Source organism: Ursus maritimus, unplaced genomic scaffold (genome assembly GCF_017311325.1).
Source record: "Ursus maritimus isolate PB19 unplaced genomic scaffold, ASM1731132v1 scaffold_12, whole genome shotgun sequence".
NCBI lineage: Eukaryota > Metazoa > Chordata > Mammalia > Carnivora > Ursidae > Ursus > Ursus maritimus.
Window position 1 is genome coordinate 68,353,635 of NW_024423564.1, and position 21,871 is coordinate 68,375,505.

Consider the following 21,871-nt stretch of genomic DNA (forward strand, 5'->3'; position numbering starts at 1 on the left):
ACAAATCAACCAAATGTAATGGCCGGACTTTGTTTGTATCCTGATTTGAACAAACCTCCTGTTTTTATTTGTTTGTTGTTCTCAGGGCTTTTTAAAAAGTTACTTGTGGCAATCTGAACACTAGATATTTGATTTTAAGGAATTACTATTAATTTTAAATTCTTATCTTTAGAAATGTATACAGAGGTATATAGCAATGAAATTATATTTCTGGGATTTACTTCAATATAATCCATTGGAAAGGATAGAGAAGGAGTTGGGAAAAGGTAAAGATTAACCAGTGTATGTCTCTGTTGAAAATTATTGAAGCTGAGTGAATGGAAACATGAGGTCTTGTTATACTAAGCTCTCTCTACTTATTTGTTTGAAAATGTCCAGATAAAAAGTAAACACTCAGAGCATACAGTAGCTATTCAGTAAATACATGCTGGAATCAATAGAGATTTTGAGGCTTCTACATGTTTGTTCATATCAATAGATTATTGATGGACCTGTTTATGGCAGTTAGGTTTGCAAGGGGAAGGAAACACTATATCGAGCCTATCCTATGTAGCTTTATTCCCAGGAGTAATTAAGCATTTAAAAAATATTACTAGGTTACAATAAGGCAAGAAGCACAAATATGTGATACTGGCTTTCAGTTTACATTCTAAGAGATACGAAGGGAAGAAGGAACTCACAGCAAGGAAACTTCCACAGAGCCACTCACAGACTTCTGCCTTTTAAATGGCCCTAGGCCTGGAGCATGACCTATGACAGTGGAGCCCAAAGATTCACCAAGCTCAAATAAAGATGTTCTCAAGAGCATCATGGGCCCTAACCAAAGTCTCTAGGGAGTCATGTCTGATTGCTTTTAAAAACTATTTTGTAGAAAGTATCTCAGTTGTTTAACTTTGACCTGGTGTGGAGACCACTGGAATCTAAGTTGATACTCAACATTTTGTCTCTAATTCCAGATTAACAAAGAGGGTTCAAACCATTACCGATGCTATAAAAACTGAAATTTTAGGATTTCGATAACCTGAGTATGGGCTTTTGAGCCACACTTCCTGGGTGTGAATCTTGGCTTTGCCACTTACTAACAGAATGAACTTGAACAAGTTACTTAACCTTTCTGTGCTTCTTTCCTCATATGTAAAATGGGAATAATAATAGTAATCGGGGTTTTCCAGAACAGAATCAGTAGGATATATGTATACACACACAGATCTGTATATATGTATATGTGTGTATGTATGATTTATTTCAAGGAATGGGTCTGTGCAATTATGGGAGCTGGCAAGTCTGAAATCTGAAAGGCAGATGAGATCTACCCCCATTATTGAGGATAATTTCCTTTAGTTAAAGTCAACTGATTGTATATGTTAACCACATCTACAAAATACCTCTACAGCAGCCCCTAGATTAGTGTTTGATTGAATGATGGGGCCCTATAGCCTAATCAAATTTACACCTAAAACTTGGATCATACCTACTATCAGATTCATAAGAACTGTGAAAATATAATGAGTTAGTGGCATATAAAGCACTCAGAACAAAGCCTAACACATGGGAGGCACTCATAAAGGTTAGCTATTATTACACACTCTTTAAATTCCAAAAGTAGCCTGGTTTAGGAAAGATAATAATAAATTCAGTGATAGTCACTATAAAATCAGTTAATATTCTCACTAGAATGAACCTTGGAGGTCATTTTAAAAATGTGGAAGCTGAGGTCCAATCTCTTTTTCATATAGCTAGAGTGATTTTGGTTTTTATAGTGATGAACACACACATCTTAATAAGATACCCATCGCTTCTGTCCCAAATCTCACCAATATTCTTACTCATTTTCATGCAAGAAAGGAATTAGAGATTTGGGTTCAGAAACTGTACTGTAGACCAGGTGCCTCAAAGCATTGAACTGATGAAGTGGAAATGTTTATATTCAACTTTTAGATTCAGAAGTTTAGAACCTAAGCTCTTCCTACATTGACATCACTATCATATTTAAAATTTCAAAGTTACTCTTCTATGGGGTCTCTTTTCATTAGGACTTAAGTCATTTCTCACGAACGTATTAATATCCAATGCTCCTGAGTAGCCTAAATGAAATTAAGAATGCACTTTCTTAGCACCTGGTTTTCAACCACTGTGAAACTTGGCCATTGGGGAAGTTCTCTCTGATGCCCTTGACATGGAGACTCATTAACAGAGATTGCATAAAAGCATGAATAATACATTTATAGGACATTTTACAGTTTTATAAACCACTTTTGAAAGATAGGGCAAGTATTATTACCCCCACTTAACTGAGGAGGAAGCTGAAGCTCAGAGTTGTAAAGTGAATCTCCCAAGACTACATAGTTAATAACAGATTCTGACTGCCTGATCCCAGTATAATATGCTCTCCGCTATATAACTCTACTGGCTATGTCCCGTGGATATATATCTGGAAAAGAGCTGTTTTTCAACTCTGCAGTTCTTTTCCTTAGTTCTAAAGTAAAGGCAGTCTTGGAGACACTCCCAGAAGAGTCAGGACCTGGGAACAGGGGACACTCCTTGGCAGGGCACTATAGGACCTCTTCTGTATAAGGCTATTACCCTCAAGAACAGGAGACATAGATGACATTTTTAACACAGAGAAACAGGCACAGAGACTTAGACAAAATGAAAAGACAGAGAAATTTATCCCAAACGAAAGAACAGGAAAAGGCCATGAACAGGGATCTAAGGAAAAAAGATACATGCCTGTTAGAGAATTTACAGTAATGATCATAAAAGTACTCATCAAACTTGAGAAAAGATTGGAGGACATCAGTGAGAACCCTAACACAGAGATAAAGAATAACATAGCAGAAAGAAACACTTGATGGCATGCACAGCAGGCTGGAAGAAGCAGAAGAATGAATTAATGACCTAGAAGACAGAGTAAGGGAAAGTAAGCTGAACGAAGGAGAGAAAAAAGAATTATGCAAAACAAGAATACGCTTAGGGAACTTGGTGACTGCATCAAACATAAACACATTCGTATTATAGGAGTCCTAGAAGAAGAAGAGAGAGAAAAGAGGGCAGAAGATTTATTTGAAGAAATAAGAGCTGAACTTGCCTAACATGGGGAAGGAAACAGGAGGCACAGAGAACTTCTATCAAAATCAACAAAAGCATATCCACACCAAGACATATTGTAATTAAATTGGCAAAATATAATGATAAAGAAAAAATATTAAAAAGCAGCAAGATAGGGGTGCCTGGGTAGCTCAGTCAGTTAAGCGTCTGCCTCTTGATTTCACTTAAGTCATGATCTCAGGGTCATGGAATCAAGCCCCGTGTCAGACTCCATGCTCAGCATGGGGTCTGTTTGTCCCTCTCCCTCTGCTCCTCCCCCTGCTTATGCTCCCTCATTCTTGCTCTTTCTCTCTCTAAAATAAATAAAATTTTCTTTAAAAAAAAAAAAGCAGCAAGATAAAAGAAGACTGTTACATACAAAGGAAACCCCATAAAGCTACCAGCAGATTTTTCAGCAAAAAAACTTTCCAAACCAGAAAGGAGTGGCATGATGTATTCAGAGTTCTGAATGGGAAGAACTTGCAGCCAAGAATACCCTATCCAGCAAGGCTGTCTTTCAGAATAGAAGGAAAGTTTCCCAGACAAACAAAAACTAATGGAGTTCATGACCACTAAACGAGCCCTGCAAGAAATATTAAAGGGAACTCTTTGGACACAAATGACTGTATGAAGGTAGGAAACACAAAAGCAGTAAAAATGAATATTTCTGTAAGAAGAATCAGTCAAGGAACTCACAAAAGAAAAGGAAGTATACACCTAAAACGTGGGGAGGAGAGGAGTAAAGAATGGATTCAAACTTAAACAACCATCAATTTAGTATAGACTTCTATATGCAGAAGAGGTTATATGCAAACTCTATGGTAACCATTTATCAAAAACCACTAATAAATATGCAAAGAATAAAGAGAAAGAAATTCAAATATGTCACTGAAGAAAACCAGCAAACCATGAGAGAAAGACAAGAAAGGATCAGAGGAAATCTTCAGAAAAACCACAAAACAAATAACAAAATGGCAATAAATACGTATCTATCAATAATGACTTTATCTTTTTAAGTAGGCTTCAAGCCTAGCATGGAGCCTAATGGGGGGCCCGAACTCATATCCCAAGATCAAGACCTGAGCTGAGATCAAGAGTCAGATGCATATGGGAAGGGGAGGGAAAAAAAAGAGGAGACAAACCATAAGAGACTCTTAATGATAGAGAACAAAGTGAGGGTTGATGGAGGGAGGTGAGTAGGTGATGGGCTAGATGGGTGATGGGTATTAAGGAGCACTTATTGTGATGAGCACTGGGTGTTGTTTGTAAATTCTACTCCTGAAACCAGTATTGCCCTGTATGTTAACTAAATAGAATTTAAATAAAAATTTGAAAAGGCTGGGGCGCCTGGGTGGCTCAGTCGTTAAGCGTCTGCCTTTAGCTCAAGGCGTGATCCCGGTGTTCTGGGATCGAGCCCCACATCAGGCTCCTCCGCTGGGAGCCTGCTTCTTCCTCTCTCACTCCCCCTGCTTGTGTTCCCTCTTTCGCTGGCTGTCTCTATCTCTGTCAAATAAATAAAATCTTTTGAAAAAATGTGAAAAGAAAAACGAAAATAATACCTTCATCATGTTGTGATAAATTATTAAAAGCACCAATTACAGTTCTGCTACATGATAGGTGGTTTACAAATATTTGCTTTTCTTCTCCTTTTTCTGTTAATAGTCCTAGGCCTAGCAGTCTGATACTTAAGGTCTCATTAAACTTTGGTTAGAATGACTGAATTATTCTGCCTACATTTCAAAATTATCAGTGCTATGTGCTAGTAAGTAGAGGTGTAACACTGCTAATCCCACTGCACCAAGCTGTGCTCTCCATATTTTATGGGTTTCTTGCCTTTTACGTATTCCACATGACCACCATTTTGGAATTGTATGTTTTGAGGAACAAATGTTGTCTGTAGTCTCCTTGTTCTTTCTCCTGTCCTTTTCATGGTGTTCTTTTGGTTTCTCTTGCATTTAGTATTCACCTTAGTCTAGATTGTACTGATGTTATTTGTAGACTTGTCTTTGCCCCCAAAGAGCTTAAAGTCTACCTCGGAGTTTCTTAACTTATTTGGGGTTCCTTGTTAACCATTTGAGACTATAATGAAAGCTTTGAGCCATCCCCTGCCCTCAGCAAAAGTACGTATGTACAAACAAAAGTTTTCATAATTAGTTCAGGACGTTTGTGGACTCGAGGGTAAGGACTCTTTTTCTAGATATTGTGGTCCTTAACAGCTATACCTGAGTTTCACTGGCCTTTGTATTATGGCAGAGCCTACCACATAGATAGGAGATACTCAGCAAAAGTTTCTGAATTGATGTAATTGAAATGCAAAATGAAAATCTTCAAGCTTCTTTCTACAGAATCTCTAAACACACTTTCTTTGTTTCCTTAGGCTTCCATCTCAGTGGCACAGTAACTGAAGCAGCTACTACTTCTGAACCAGCAGTGACTTACAAAGTTGCAATCAGTTTTGATCGATGCAAAATCACTTCAGTGACATGTGGCTGTGGGAACAAAGACATATTCTACTGTGCTCATGTGGTAGCACTCTCACTATACAGGATCCGTAAACCAGACCAAGTCAAATTGCGTCTTCCTATCTCAGAAACCCTTTTCCAGATGAATAGGGACCAGCTACAAAAGTTTATTCAATATTTAATCACGGCACACCACACTGAAGTTCTTCCTACTGCACAGAAACTGGCAGATGAGATTCTGTCCTCCAACTCCGAAATCAACCAAGTGAATGGTAATTATACAACATTTTTGTTGCTAAAAACCTACTTTGTTGCTTTATTGCATATTTAGAGGTTGAAATTTTGGGGGGAATATTTTTGCAATTGTAATCACTTCAACCTTAATGAGTTCATTCTATCCAAACAACTATTTAACTCTTAGTCTAGCAGTCCAATTGTCTACCTTATAAAGATTTTGGCAAAAAAGGACAGAGAATGTTAGAGTTATATGTCGATCTAGTTTATGGACTTTATTGTCCATATAATCCCTGTCCCCAGGAGCCTGAAATATTCAGGAGTGAGAGAACACCTAAAATAATTTGTGTCATTCAGTGTAATTAGATGGATATGAGAATTTCTTTAACATTTTAGGATCCCACATAACATCAGGGTTATTCTAAAGAGCATCTGTTAGTATTGTGCTTATGAGCTATGTGTAATGGGAGGTTGCATGGATGAAGAAAGATACTATGTTCACTTATTCATTAAACAAGTATATATTGAGGACCTGCTCTGTGCAAGCAATGGTGCTGATTGTTGAAGGCATAAAACAGACATGGTTCCTGCCTTCAGGTAGCTTAAAATCTAGTAGAAAAGACAGCTTGGACATTAATAAGGGTTTATTGAATGAATACAGCCATGCATATACAGGTGATGAAAACAGGAGCCATTATAGGAATGAGCAAAGTAGAATGAGAAATGAGAAAAAGATAGCTAGCAATTATCAAAGTCAGTATAGAACTGAGTGAACAACTGAGTTGTTTCAAGAAGTGAATAGTCTGGGGCGCCTGGGTGGCACAGTTGTTAAGCGTCTGCCTTCAGCTCAGGGCGTGATCCCAGTGTTCTGGGATTGAGCCCCACATCAGGCTTCTCTACTAGGAGCCTGCTTCTTCCTCTCCCACTCCTCCTGCTTGTGTTCCCTCTCTCGCTGCCTGTCTCTCTTTGTCAAATAAATGAATAAAAATTTTTTTAAAAAAATGAAGTGAACAGTCAACAATGTTGAGTATTGTGGAAGATACAGACCAAAGTTAACAAACATAGAAAGGCAATTTGGGGGAAATAGAAACTATCCAGAGGGAAGAAAACCTTGAGAAATTATTAATAACATTATCATTAGATTAAAAGAAGATATTGCAACTATGAAATAAGAACTGGATGCTGTAAAAACAAATTCACACAACAGGAAGAACTAATGAAAATTACAAATATAATGGCAAAATTTTTTAAAACTAAGTGATGGAAGGTAAGGGTAAGGAAGTTTCCTGTAGAGTAGGACAAAAAGACAGATGAAAAACAGGAGGAAAAAACTTGTCAAAAATTAATAATAGGGGTTCCAGAAATAGAAAACAGAGGTAAGGAATTCATCAATGAAATAACTGAAGAAAATTTTCTAGAACAAAAGCACGTGGTTCCCAAAGTGAAAGGATTCCACTTAATGCTCAACAGTAGAAAAAGAAGAATGTTTTCAATAATGGAGCTGTATCAATTAAATATTCATGTGGGGGGGAAGCAAAACTCCATTCCTATCTCATGCCATAAAGAAAAAATCAATCTAGATGGATTACAGATATAAATGTGAAAAGTAAAACAATGAAGTATATAGGAGATAACATGAGAAAATATCTCATGTCCTGGAGGTAGGAAAAAATTTTCTTAAGTAGGAAAAGATTTGAAAATGGGACTGCTCTGAGAAACAAACTGAGGGCTTCAGAGGGGAGGGTGTGGGGGATTGGGATAGGCCGGTGATGGGTAGTAAGGAGGGCACATTATTGCATGGTGCACTGGGTGTTATACGCAAATAATGAATCATGGAACATTGCATCAAAAACTGGGGATGTACTGTATGGTGACTAATATAACAAAATAAAAATTATTTTAAAAAATGGGACTACATTAAAATTTTAAACTTCTTTTTATCAAAAGACATCTAAGAGACTAGAAAGGCAAGTAGTGGGAGAAGGTATTTTACAGTATGTATAACTGGCAAAGAGTTTATATCCTAATACTATAAAGAACCCCTACAAATAGTAAAATGCACAAGAGACACAGAAAGGCACTTGACAAAAAGGATATCCAAGTGGCTAATAAACCTATTAAAAGGTACTTTAATTAGTAATCAGGGAAATGCAAATTAAGACCAGAATGAGATACCAAGGTAAGTAATATAACAGATGGAAAGTACATGAGTCAGTATCTCTATGCTGGTCTCTCTTCAAAGTCTGTTTTTCACTACAACACTAACTTCAGCCTCCAGCCTCATAGGCCCGAGCATGGAGAGCCACAAGCTGGTTTCAGGCCCCTGAACATAAAGCTGGATGGTGTATATGAAGATAGTCAAATCCTGCTTGGCCTATTCCACTATATAGAATACAGGATTAGTCAGAATAAGGCATTTTCCCCCATACCCACCAGAATGGCTAAATTTTTAAAACTATCAGTAGCAACTATTGGTGAGGATATTGAGCAACTGGAACTAATATATTGCATGTGGGAACTAATATAGTGCAGCTACAAATTGTGGCAGTCACTTTGAGAAACTGTTTAGCATCGTCTAACTAAAGTTGAGCATATGCATACCCTGTGACCCAGAAATTCTTTTAGATGTCTATTCAATGGAAATGAGTAGCATAATTTGCACCAGCTTAAATAGAAACAATCCAAATGTCCATCAACAGTAGAATGACTAAATAAATTGGTACAGTCATATAATAGAACACTATACATCCATGAAAATAAATTAAGTACTATTGCTAAACCCCAAGATATGGGTGAATCTTATAAACATGATATTGAGTGAATAAAGCCAGACACAAAAGAATAACTCTTGTATGATTCTACTTATGTAAAGTTCAAACACAAGTCCCCGGTGTTAGAAGTTAGGATAGTGGTTAATTTGGGGGAAGAGGAAAGGAGATAGTGTTTGTGAAAGGGCTTTTGGGATGCTGGTAGTATTCTATTTCTTGACTTTGGTGATAGTTACACTGTTGTAATTACTATGTGATAATTCATCAAGCTGTACACGTAATATTTGTGCACTCTTCATAATTTATATTTCAGTTTAAAAATATTAATTTTAAAAGCAGTGTGTGTATGTGCATATACGTACATGTGTACACAAAGACTGGAAGGAAATACACCGTAATATTAACAATAGTAATCTATGGCTGGTAACACTATAGCTGCATTTTATTTTCTTTATGCTTTAGTGTATTTTATATAATAAGCATGTATTATTTTTATAATTTAAAAAAGGATGTTTAACAATGAAAGAAAAATTGGTTCCATAGTCTTAATAGTTCCCTCAGGACAGGTCTCATTGTTACAGCCTCAATGCTAACTTGGAGCCTCAATCCACATGATAGTTTGTTTCATAATTATTTATACAAGACATCCTTTCTATTTTATCTTCATTTGCTACCATTTCTTTTACAATCCTATGGAAAATTTCACACTATAACATTAAAACTGACTGGGTCCACTTTACCACTACTGAGGGTAATTAGTTTCATGCTCACCTCTTTTTATGAAAAGACTAATATGAACATATATAGAAACATTTTTATCTTCTTTTTTTTTTTTAACCAAAGGATTTTTAAAAAATATTTTGCCTGGGAGTTAGTAAGGGACAGCTGGAGAGGCTGGTTGTGAACTACAGACCTAGTTTATCTAATTAAAATTATCCATGTTCTTGTTCATTCATTCCTACATGCTCTGCTCTCCTCCACTATCTGACCTTTACTCTTGACATTTCTTACAGATTTATCTTAAGTTTTCTTCTCCTCTTATTCTACATGATCACTATAAGCAATCTCAGCTACATCCTTGACTTGAAACGTCCTCTGTGTACTATGACTCACAGATTACCTCTCCTGTATCCAACTGACTATTCCATATCACAGAGACATCCCCATATCAACATATCCAAATGTGAATTTACCTTCCTCCCCAAACTTGCTCAATAAATAGCACCACCATTTAGCCACGGATCATGATAGAAATCTTATAGTCATCCCTAATACTTTTCACTTATAATCCATATGCATTTCATTGCAGGACCTGTTAATTTTACCTCCAAAGTATATTTCATCATTTTCCACTCATCATTTTCAGCTCCCCAAGGATAAGACCTATATCTGCTTTATTTACCACCATACATCCAGTATTTGGCACAGGTCCTGACACATAGTAGGCTCTCAGTTAATATTGGTTGAATAAATGAAAATGTCTTAGAAAATCCTCCTTGGGGCCTCTTGCCAATTCATGCTCTCCCAGATGAGTTTAATTTCTTCAACCGTCACACCAACTCCTTATGGTAGTGTTACCTGGATGCCTCAAATATTGACTCACTCCCTTTTTGCTGCAGCCATTCATTTTGGCAGCTGTCTTTCTCATCTCCTGGGTTCACTATAGATCAGCAAACAATTACATAGTTTATCTTCTTTTTTTCCTATCAAATAAACAAACCCTTCTGAAGTTCTAGTTGAAATTTCACTGTTAGTAACTCTCAAGGCTTTGCCTTATCTGAGCGCTCTCCCAGCAGTTTTCTTTAGTCTGTACACTGCGTATTTATAAACGGTGCTTATTTCTTCCAGAGCTGCTGCCACTACCACCACCTGGGCCCAAAAGATTTTCCAGTTTTCTCCATACCCCTTTGAACTTTTATAGGGGGTTATCTATCACTCCACACTTACAGCCAGTTAATTAAGGCCATCTCCCCTAGGAGATTGGGTCTTGTTCCTCCTTTTTCGTATCCTAATTGAACCACCCAAGAGTCAGAATTGGTATTCAAACCATCTTTGCTTGTATTTGGAGCACAATTTCTGCTCTTCCCTCCTCCCCATCCTTGGCAACAAGGTACTCAAAGGCCCAGTCCTTGGTTTATACCTGTATATCCCATTTTATCTCAGTTCTGTCTTTATAGAGCTACTAAAAACTAGAATCATTAGAGGTGAGACTCTATAATCTGCGTTTTTAACACAAACCGCTAGGTGATTATTCTGTATATTAACATTTGAGAATCACTGTACTGGTAAGAACTCTATCATCCTCACTAAGGGGAGAATGCCTTATTCTGACTAATCCTGTATTCTATATAGTGGAATAGGCCAAGCAGGATTTGACTATCTTCATATACACCATCCAGCTTTATGTTCAGGGGCCTGAAACCAGCTTGTGGCTCTCCATGCTCGGGCCTATGAGGCTGGAGGCTGAAGTTAGTGTTGTAGTGAAAAACAGACTTTGAAGAGAGACCAGCATAGAGATACTGACTCATGTACTTTCCATCTGTTACATTACTTACCTGTATAAGCTTTAGTTTTTTCATGGTGATGGGTATTAAGAAGGGCGCATACTGCATGGAGCACTGGGTGTTACGCAAACAATAAGTCATGGAACACTACATCGAAAACTAATGTACTGTATGGTGACCAACATAACATAATAAAATAAAAAATAAATAAAATTAGAATAATAATACTACCTTATAGAGTTTATGAGAGTTCATTGGAATTTACTTATCAAATAATCACTGAGCACCTACTGTGTGCCAAGAACTGTTCTACATGTTGCAAATATACCAACAAACAAAACCAGTTATGCCCTCAAGGAGAGTATGTTCTAGTGAGGATATGTATAAAAAGTGCTTAGACTCTGGCATGTAGGAAGCACTGAAGATATGGCTCTTATTAACAAATATTTAAGGATAAGGAGTATATTTGTTCTGCTTTGCCACTTTAGGGATACATAAGAAGTATAGGATATATTATTTGCCCACCTGGAGCTTAAATCTGGATGGCGTGTTTGTTTATTCTATAAATATTAACTCAGTGCTGTAATGAGCCAGACACTGTGAGGTACAAAACTGAACACTTACTCTTTAAAAACTTCAATTTTGGGAATATATGAGAAATGCACAATTCTGATGTAGAACAAAATGCAACAGATCTTTAAGAAAAGTAATAATAAAGTGCTAAGGGTGTTACTCCTTTTATATGTATTTGAGCATGAAATGGACATACTTTTTACAGATGGCAATGAGTTATATGGCTAATTTAGTGAGGGGGTAAAAGAGCCACTCCTGCCAAGTGAACTAAACAGTACATGCAGCATGCCAGTGTTGGCCTTTCTGTATACTTATTTTATGGTTTCCATTGCTCATTGCAGCCCTGACTCTAGAGCTGAGGCAATACTGACAATAAGATGTATCATTTGTTTGGCCGAAGAACAGGTTGTAGGAGAGGGAGAGAAATAAAGGAAAAAGCAGAAGTAAAGTCATAAGGAAATGTGGTTGATTTCTGAGAACACTAAGTTTCTAGCTGAAACATAGCATAGATATAGGGTAGACAAGGCTAGAAATGAAAGATAAGGCCTGAGCATGGAGAGCCTGGAATGCCAAGCTAAGGCATTTGGACTCAATTTAATAAAAATGTTACATCACTGAAGACTTCTGAGTGGGGAAGTGATATAATCAGAACTGTGTCTAGAATAATACATTCAAAGAAAGTAGCATTTAGTAGATAACCAGAGACTGGACAGTCATATGTATTAATTAGTACTTGTAGAATAACTAAATGTGTGAACCCTTCTGATTTCATGCACAATAAGAGACACTGAAAAAGCTTAGCAAAAGAGCAGCTTTTCTGGGTAGACCTGGATTTCATTTAAACAGGACTTTGATACAGGAAGACAAGAGAAAAAGTAGACTGACTGATTAAACATGACATGAATTTCTAATCTGTTGCATGACCACACCTGTAGAGTGTTTGATTTATAGCCTTTTATCACTTGGAGGCAGGTTTCTAAAAACTTAACAGAGGACTCTGTCTTTGAGACAGTGAGGGAAGATTCCGTTTTCATTCCATAAATATTCCCTAGGTGCACAGTGCTGTGGGTGATTCAGCTGTGAGCAGCCGGCTAATAGGGCATGAAGGGAGAGGGATGTGTAAATAACCAAAACCATTTGAAGCTGGTGTGGTGAGTCCAGATATGAAAGATATTTTTAGTATAAATTTATAAAAATTTTCACCTTGTATGCAACTCTGCTTTTGCTTTAAGGGGCAAGTTTCTAGAGATTTAGAAGTGTTGACTCTACTGAGAAGCTACAATTGCAGAATGAACTTCAAAAACAGAATTTTTTAACCTGTACTTTAAGGTTTATTTGAACTTTATAGGAAGGCAAAAAGAAGGGGAAAAAATAAATGTCACCCTCCTAGGTAAAAAAATACATCACTATTTTCATGTTTGTGCATTTCCTTCTGATATTTTTTCCCCCTAGAATGGTATTTGTAGACCTTGGAAGGGGATAAGACTGAGACATAAGTGAGTATGAAACTAGCATTAGCCCTCTTACGTTTACGTAGGACCACAGAGTTGACAAAGCCCAGAATAAGGCAGAATAAGCCATCCATTTTTTTAATATACTCACAAAGTACCCCCTCCTGCCAAATGTGTAGCGTATGAATTCAGGGGATTCATTTCACCATTCCCGTTCATCACAGGTGCCCCTGACCCCACAGCTGGGGCCAGCATTGATGATGAGAACTGTTGGCATTTGGATGAAGAACAGGTGAAAGAACAAGTGAAGCTCTTTCTCTCCCAGGGTGGTTACTATGGCTCTGGAAAGCAACTCAATTCAATGTTTGCCAAGGTAAGATATGAAAGGCATTTTTTTTTTCTTTAAGTAAACTGGGCTCACCACACTTCTGGCTTCAGGCACTGTAGCTAGCTCACCTCACCTATCTGTACTGAAAACTTGAAAACTAATGGGAGGGCTGATCAGAGCAGACCTGATCCAGAGCAGGTGACATCCAGGGACCCCTACTACCTTACCCTGGTAGTCCTCTTCCTTTTGCTCCACTCTAAATAAGTTAGCATTGCTGGGAGTTTTAGTAAGGAAGCCACCATCCCTCTGCTTTGAACCCAAGGCTTCCAGATGAGGCCTTGAAGAGATGTAGTATTTTGGGACTCTGGGCTCTCACAGCAGGTTTTCTTTCTTTCTTTTTTTCTTAATGTCTTTAGTGACCAATAATTCACCCACTTAAAGTGTGCAATTCATTGTTTTTTAATATATACACAGATATGTAGCACCTGTCACCATAGTCAACTTTAGAACATTTTCATCACCCTGAAAAGAAACCCCATACTCTATACATGTCACTTCCCCTATCCCTCACGCCTCCTCCCCTAGCCCTAAGCAACCACTAATATACTTTCTGTCTCTATAGAGTTCCCTATTCTGGGCTTTCCTAGGAGTGGAATAATATAGTATATAGTCTTTTGTGACTGGCTTCTTTCACTTAACATAATATTTTCAAGGATCATCCATGTTGTGACATGTATCCATACTTAATTCCTTTTTATGGTTGAATAATATTCCATTGTATGGATATATCACCTTTGTTTATCCATTCTCTGTTAGTGGATATTTGGATTATTTCCACCTTTTGGCTATTATAAATAATGCTTTTATAAACATTCTCATACAAGTTTCTGTGTGGACCTGTGTTTTCATTTCTCTCTAGGATTAGAATTGATAGGTCATATAATTCTACATATAATCATTTGAGGAGCTGCTGTACTGATTTCTAAAGTGGCTGCATCATTTTACATTCCTACCAACAGTTTGTCAGGGTTCTGATTTCTCTATATCCTCACCAGCACTTGTTGTTATCTGACTTTTTGATTCTAGCCATCCTAGTGGACGTGAAGTGGTATCTCATTGTGTACAGCAGGCTTTCTTGATATGTGCAGAGAATTTGCTTATAGAACAAGAAGCCTTCTTTTTGGCTCGTTGGGTGTGTTATGCTTAGATACTTCATCTTCTCCTCCCCTTCCTTCTCCTCCTACTTTTTTATGATGTGCAGTCACCAACCCCTGGCCCCTCCTTATGTGTCAGGTTCGAGAGATGCTGCGGATGAGGGATTCCAATGGAGCCAGGATGCTGACGCTGATAACTGAGCAGTTTATGGCTGACCCACGACTCACACTCTGGAGGCAGCAAGGAACAAGCATGACAGATAAGTGCAGGCAACTCTGGGATGAGTTAGGTAAGTCCCCATATCTCAGAGAAGTGCTCTGTCTGTCTACCAGTTTGCCCCCTCCGACAGTGTTAGTGAGCACTTGCCATCGGTCATTACATGGGTCTTGCTAAATGGACTTTAGCCTAGCTGTGGAAGATATAGGCTCTACACAGGCCACCCAGAGTATTCTGAACTCATTTGTGTTGCTTCCACAGCATTGTGCTTTGCTATTGACATCATTATTCTTTTCCAGATGTTACCACATCAGCCTTTGCTGAGGAAAAATATCTTCCCTTGGCTTCTGTTGCCTGGCACTAGACTGGATCTCCAGATATTTATCAACCTTACTTTTCTTGCTTTCCCTGGTTTGCTCTGTTATATCACTACTAGACACACCTTGTAGACATAGGACAGTTTTCAAGACTTGGGCCTTGGACTTCTATTATTCTTCCTCTATACCCCCCCTGAGAACTTTTTTTTTTTAATGTCTTGGCTTCCGAGCTTACCTCTCTGTTAATCTCAGCCTTGTCTTCTTCCCACTTATCTGAGTCCCAGTCCCATATCAGCGCTGCCTTATAAGCATTTCCACTGAAAAGTCCCGATCACCTCAAGCTTGAGAAATCCAAAAGTGAATTCCGGCCTTCAACCAGAAAAGGTTCCCCTAACTCTGGCAGTAGCACCACCATTCCTCTCTCTAGCAAACTGACTGTCAAGCACTCATTTTTCTTTCATTCCCAACATTCAGTCACCAACTGCTTTTGATGCCTTGACCTTCAAAATGACATTCACACTTTTTTATTTCCCATCACCACTGGTCTGGTTGAGGGTGTTGGGAACTTTTAGATTAAATTAGACCTGTGGCCTCCTGAATGGCCTCTCTGTTCTAGATTCCCTTCATCAAAGCCATCTTCTTTGGTCATCATTTCTCTGTATTATTCCACTGCTCCAAGACCAGTTTTGAAGTGCTAATACTCAACTCCTCTCCATGTTTTCAGAATCTTCCATATCCTGAATCCAACCATGACCCCACTTTCAGTTACATTGGAAAAGTTCTGTGTAACATATTCTAAAAGTTCTAATATAGCTCCTCCATACTTCCTCCATGCCAGAAAGCGACAATAAAATTTCCACTCATACAAAGTAATACAAGAGAAAGCTGCAGGATAGGAGTTCAATGAGTTCTTCTGGACTGAAGCCACTGGAGCACATATTTCATAGGCTCAGAGCTAAAAGCATTGCAGAGTGAGGCTTCATGACTCTGCAACTATACTCATTTACTTTGGGGTTTTGTTTTGGGTGCTGAGGCTTTTTCATCTCACCTGTGGCACTAATGACTTTGGAGCTCTTGTTACTAACGAATAGCTACATTTTTGAGTGTTATGTGCCAGTCTCTGTGTTATAGATTATACTCACATTTTTTTCAGTTAATTCTCATAACAACCCTATAAGATAATTGTGTGTTTACTGCAAAGAAACAGAGACAGCTCTGGTTACTTCTGGATACGGAATAAAGTTATAGAAAACTGTCTCTGCCGTGACATAGTCACACTTTCTGAAGTATAGGAATGTTGCACTATTGGTCTAAAGCTACTGGTCCAACCTGTTGTGACCAGGGTCACATGATACAACACATGGCAACTTGGGTACTACTTCCAGATTCTTTACTCAGAAGGGATTGCAGTCGTGGACTCTTTTCCAAGGTAAGATTTTGGTACCTTCATATTTTTAGGTGAGAAAACTGAGCTCAGAAAAGTTAAGTGTTTTATTCAAGATCACACATGGTGGTTCTACTCATGGAACTGCAATCTGTTTGACTCCAAATCAAGCATCCCTCTGCGACATCTCCCTCATTTCTATCTTGTTATGTACTTTTTTTCTCCAAAGTGCATGTTTTTAAATTTAAAATCAGCCTTCTTCAGTGGGTCAGTTTCATCTGAGGCCTGAATCTCATGGAGTAATTGCTGTCATACTCATGGGATTGTGCTATGACCTTGGACTTGGCCTTTGAGGCAAAGGTAGGTGAGAAGAAGTTAACATAGCTGCCTCCCAATGCTTTTAAAGCATTTATCATATACTTAGGTTCATTATGAAAAGCTCTTGCTTCTGACATTCTTGTATCTAAGAAATTGCTATTTCAGTCTTCCCAGAAGCCTTCAGCATTCTGCAAAGACCGTGGTTCTCAAACTTCTCAAAATCACCAAGAGTACTTATTTAAACAGGTTGCTGGGCCCTGTCCCCAGAGTTTCTAATTCGGTTGGTTGGAGTAGGACCTGATAATTTGCATTTCTAACTTCTAAAGATGCTGTTTACTGCTGTTCCAGAGAGTACAATCTGAGAACCACTACACTAAGAGAAGCTTTATTGGGTCAGACACTAGAGTATGGTGCATGCATGCTTCTCCTTACTTCTCTGAGGGTTCCTTACTGTTCACAAGGCCTGCTCACTTGGGAGGGCCTAGGCAGGATTTGTAGGAATTTAGAGGAATGGACTCACTAATTTCAGATCCTGAACCAGAGAAAATAGAAGCAGTCAGACATGAAGTTTTCTCATCTCCCTGTATCTGTACACATATGCTTTGCTTTATATTCTGTGAAAATCTATGAAGTATCTCTGCTCCTGTAAAAGGGCAATTCTTACATATTTGCTCTGGGTTCTATGCCATCTCCTTTTCTCAAGAATTTTGCTTCTGCAATTATCTCCTTTCTCTGGCATTACTAGTTTCTCCCTCTCTACTGGACCAATCCCATCAGCATACAAAAATGCTCTAATAGCTTCAGTCTCAAAAAAATGCCTTGATGTTCCCATCCCCCTCCAATTGTTACTGCAGTTCTGTTTTTCCCTTCAAAGCAATATTTCTTTTTTTTTTTTTTTTAGGTTTTTATTTAAATTCCAGTTGGTTAACATACAGAGTAATATTAGTTTCGGATTTTCAGTGTAGTGATTCAGCACTCCCATACAGCACCTGGCAGTCATCACAACAAGTGCACCCCTTAATCCCCATCACCTATTTAACCCTTCTCCCTACTCACCTCCATTCTGATAACCATAAGTTTGTTCTCTGTAGTTAAGATTATGTTACTTGGTTTGCCTCTCTCTTTCTCTCCCCTTACTTGTTTGTTTTGTTTCTTAAATTCAACATCTGAGTGAACTCATATGGTATTTGTCTTTCTTGACTTATTTCACTAAGTATTATACTCTCTGGCTTCATCCATGTCATTGCAGATGGCATGATTTCATTCTTTTTTGTGTCTGAGTAATATTCTGTTGGGTATATATACCACAATATATCTTCTTTGTCCATTCATCAGTCAGTGGACATTTGGGCTCTCTCCATAGTTTGGCTATTGTTGATAATGCTGCTGTAAACAGCAGGGTGCATGTATCCCATTGAATTAGTATTCTTGTATTCTTTGGGTAAATACCTAATAGTGCAGTTGCTGGATTGTAGGGTAGTTCTATTTTTTAACTTTTTGAGGAACCTCCATTCTGTTTTCCACAGTAACTACACCAGTTTTCTTTCCCACCAACAGTGTAAGAGGGTTCTCCTTTCTCTGCATCCTCACCAATGTCTCTTGTTTTTTGTGTTTTTGATTTAAGCCATTCTGACAGGTGTGAAGTGATATCTCATTATAGTTTTGATTTGCATTTCCCTGATGATGAGTAATGTGGAACATCTTTTCATGTGTCTGTTGACCCTCTGTATGTCTGCTTTGAAAAATATTCATGTCTTCTGTCCATCTTTTAACTGAATTATTCAGGTTTTGGGTGTAGAGTTTTAGAAGTTCTTTGTATATTTTGGGTACTGATTCTTTATCAGATACGTCATTTGCAAATATCTTCTCCCATTCTGTAGGTTGCCTTTTAGTTTTGTTGATTGTTTCCTTAGCTGTGCAGAAGTCAAAGCAGTATTTCTTGAAAACCTTGTCTGTAGTCACCCTTTCCCCTTTGCTCACCTCCATTCTGTCTTGAGCCCACTATAATTGAGCTTCCATTGCTTATTTCTGCCACTTTATTTGTCTTCTCAAAATCACCAGTGACTTCAGTAGTGTTAAATACAATGGTTACTTCTCTGTTGTTATCTTATTGGACCTCTTAGCAATTTTCAATAAAATTGTGCCCTTCTTGAAACTTTTTCCCTTGGCTCCTATAACCCCATCTTCCTGTTTTTCTCCTATATTCCTGGCTGCTTTCGCTCAGTCTGTTGTGTAGGCTCTTCTACCTTTCTTCAACCCCTTTGAATATTGAGTACTCTGTGGTACCCACTGCTCTTCTACATTCTCTACCTAAGTGATCATCTTCACTCCCATGGGTGTTGTTTTTTTTTTTTAAGATTTATTTATTTATTTGAGAGAGAGAGAGTGGGGGAGGGGCAGAGGGAGAGAATCTTCAAGCAGACTTGTCACTGAGCACAGAGTCCAGTGAAGGGCTTGATCCCACAACCCATGAGATCATGACGTGAGCCAAACCAAAAGTCAGACACCCCACCGACTGAGCCACCCAGGTGCCCGTAAGTGCCATGGTTTTAAATACCGTCTAGATATAGGTAAGTCACAGATTTATATCTCTAGCCCTGACCTTTCTCCTAAGCTCTAGGCTCAGTGTCCACCTACCCACCACTTCTAGGAAACATCTCAAATATAATAAGACCATCAGTGAACTCTTAATTTTCCTGCCAGAGTCTGATTTTCCCCTTGTTGTCCTCATCTCAGTATCAGCACCAAGATATATCTAATGGCTCAAGAAGAAAATCTAAGAGTCATACTTGGTTCCCTGTTTTCTACCTACTATAGCCAACCCAAGACCTGCTGACCCTCAGAGTTGGAAGACTGAATGAGATAATGTATATAAAATGTTGAACATAATGCCTGGCCCATAAAAAGAAATAAATTGTAGCTATTATTTTACTGTTGTGTTTACTATATAATAATTATGTGATTTTTAAAAAATTTCCCTAGTAGCTAACCTTTGGTTAGAGTTTTTGACACTTTTTTTTAAGTTGCTGGAAAATATGCTTTTGGATACTGGTAACACAGTCCCATGTATGCTATTATATGCAAGCAACTGCAGAATTTTTTTGCTTTGGCCCTTTCTTAGAGATGTGATAGTCTCTGAACGTTTTTGAAACAAGTTCATAAGGACTTAATAGGACAGAAAATTCATTTTTAACTTTCCAGTGAAGGTATGTGTATGTGTACTCACTTTCTAGGGATCCCCTTTTTAATATCAAAATGCCTAGGAAATAGGAACTCTTTGATGACTTGAGTTAACACCCTGTTCTTTTTTGTTTTGTTTTGTTTTGTTATGTTAGTCATCATTAGTTTTTGATGTAGTGTTTCATGATTCATTGTTCCCATATAACACCCAGTGCTCCATGCAATACGTGCCCTCCTTAATACCCATCACCGGCCTAGCCCAATCCCCCATCCCCCTCCCCTCTGAAGCCCTCAGTTTGTTTCCCAGGGTCCATAGTCTCTCGTGGTTCATTCCCCCTTCTGTTTACCCCCCCTTCATTCTTCCCTTCCTTCTCCTACCGATCTCCCTGCTATTCCTTACGTTCCACAAATGAGTGAAACCATATGATAATTGTCTTTCTCTGCTTGCCTTATTTCACTTAGCATAATCTCCTCCAGTCCAGTCCATATTGCTGCAAATGTTGGGTAATCGTTCTTTCTGATGGCTGAGTAATATTCCATTGTATATATGGACCACATCTTCTTTATCCATTCGTCTGTGGAAGGGCATCTCTGCTCCTTCCAGAGTTTAGCTATTGTGGACAGTGCTGCTATGAACATTGGGGTGCATGTGGCCCTTCTCTTCACTACATCTGTATCTTTGGGGTAAATACCCAGTAGTGCAATTGCTGGGTCATAGGGTAGCTCTATTTTTAACTTTTTGGGGGACCTCCACACTGTTTTCCATAGTGGCTGTACCAACTTGCATTCCCACCAACAGTATAAGAGGGTTCCCCTTTCTCCACATCCTCTCCAACATTTGTTGTTTCTTGCCTTATCAATTTTTGCCATTCTAACTGGCGTAAGGTGGTATCTCAGTGTGGTTTTGATTTGAATTTCCCTGATGGCTAATGATTTTGAACATTTTTTCAAGTGTCTGTTAGCCATTTGTATGTCTTCATTGGAAGAGTGTCTGTTCATATCTTCTGTTTATATCTTCTGCCCATTTTTTATTTGATTATTTGTTTCTCATGTATTGAGTTTGAGAAGTTCTTTATAGATCTTGGATACCAGCCTTTTATCTGTAGTTTCATTTGCAAATATTTTCTCCCATTCTGTGGGTTGCCTCTTCGTTTTGATGACTGTTTCCTTTGCTGTGCAGAAACTTTTTATCTTGATGAAGTCCCAAAAGTTCATTTTTTTCTTTTGTTCCCCTTGCCTTTGGAGACGTGTCATGAAAGAAGTTGCTGTGGCCAATGTCGAAGAGGTTACAGCCTATGTTCTCCTCTATGGTTTTGTTTTTTTTGTTTTGTTTTTAATGTTTTTTTATTATATTATGTTAGTCACCATACAGTACATACCTGGTTTTTGATGTAAAGTTCGATGATTCATTAGTTGCGTATAACACCCAGTGCACCATGCAATACGTGCCTTCCCCACCACCCATCACCAGCCTATCCCATTCCCCCACCTCCCTCCCCTCTGAAGCCCTCAGTTTGTTTCTCAGAGTCCATAGTCTCTCATGCTTCATTCCCCCTTCTGATTACCCCCCCTTTCTTTATCCCTTTCTTCTCCTACCGATCTTCCTAGTTCTTATGTTCCATAGATGAGAGAAACCATATGATAATTGTCTTTCTCTGCTTGACTTATTTCACTTAGCATTATCTCCTCCAGTGCCGTCCATGTTGTAGCAAATGTTGAGAACTTGTTCTTTTTGATAGCTGAGTAATATCCATTGTATATATGGACCACAACTTCTTAATCCAGTCATCTGTTGAAGGGCATCTCAGCTCCTTCCACGATTTAGCTATTGTGGACAAAGCTGCTATGAACATTGGGGTGCATATGGCCCTTAAAAAGTTAAAAATTGAGCTAC

At 38.3% G+C, this 21,871-nt stretch overlaps 1 protein-coding gene across 1 annotated transcript in view; it reads left to right on the plus strand.

Annotated features, from left to right (window-relative positions):
- Positions 1 to 21,871, plus strand: part of ZSWIM5 (zinc finger SWIM-type containing 5) — a 197,658-nt gene that overhangs the window by 123,571 nt on the left and 52,216 nt on the right. The window contains exons 2-4 of the mRNA XM_040627363.1: positions 5,465 to 5,821; positions 13,304 to 13,452; positions 14,701 to 14,851. Coding sequence (XP_040483297.1) covers positions 5,465 to 5,821; positions 13,304 to 13,452; positions 14,701 to 14,851 — 657 coding nt within the window. The remainder of the gene's footprint in view (positions 1 to 5,464; positions 5,822 to 13,303; positions 13,453 to 14,700; positions 14,852 to 21,871) is intronic.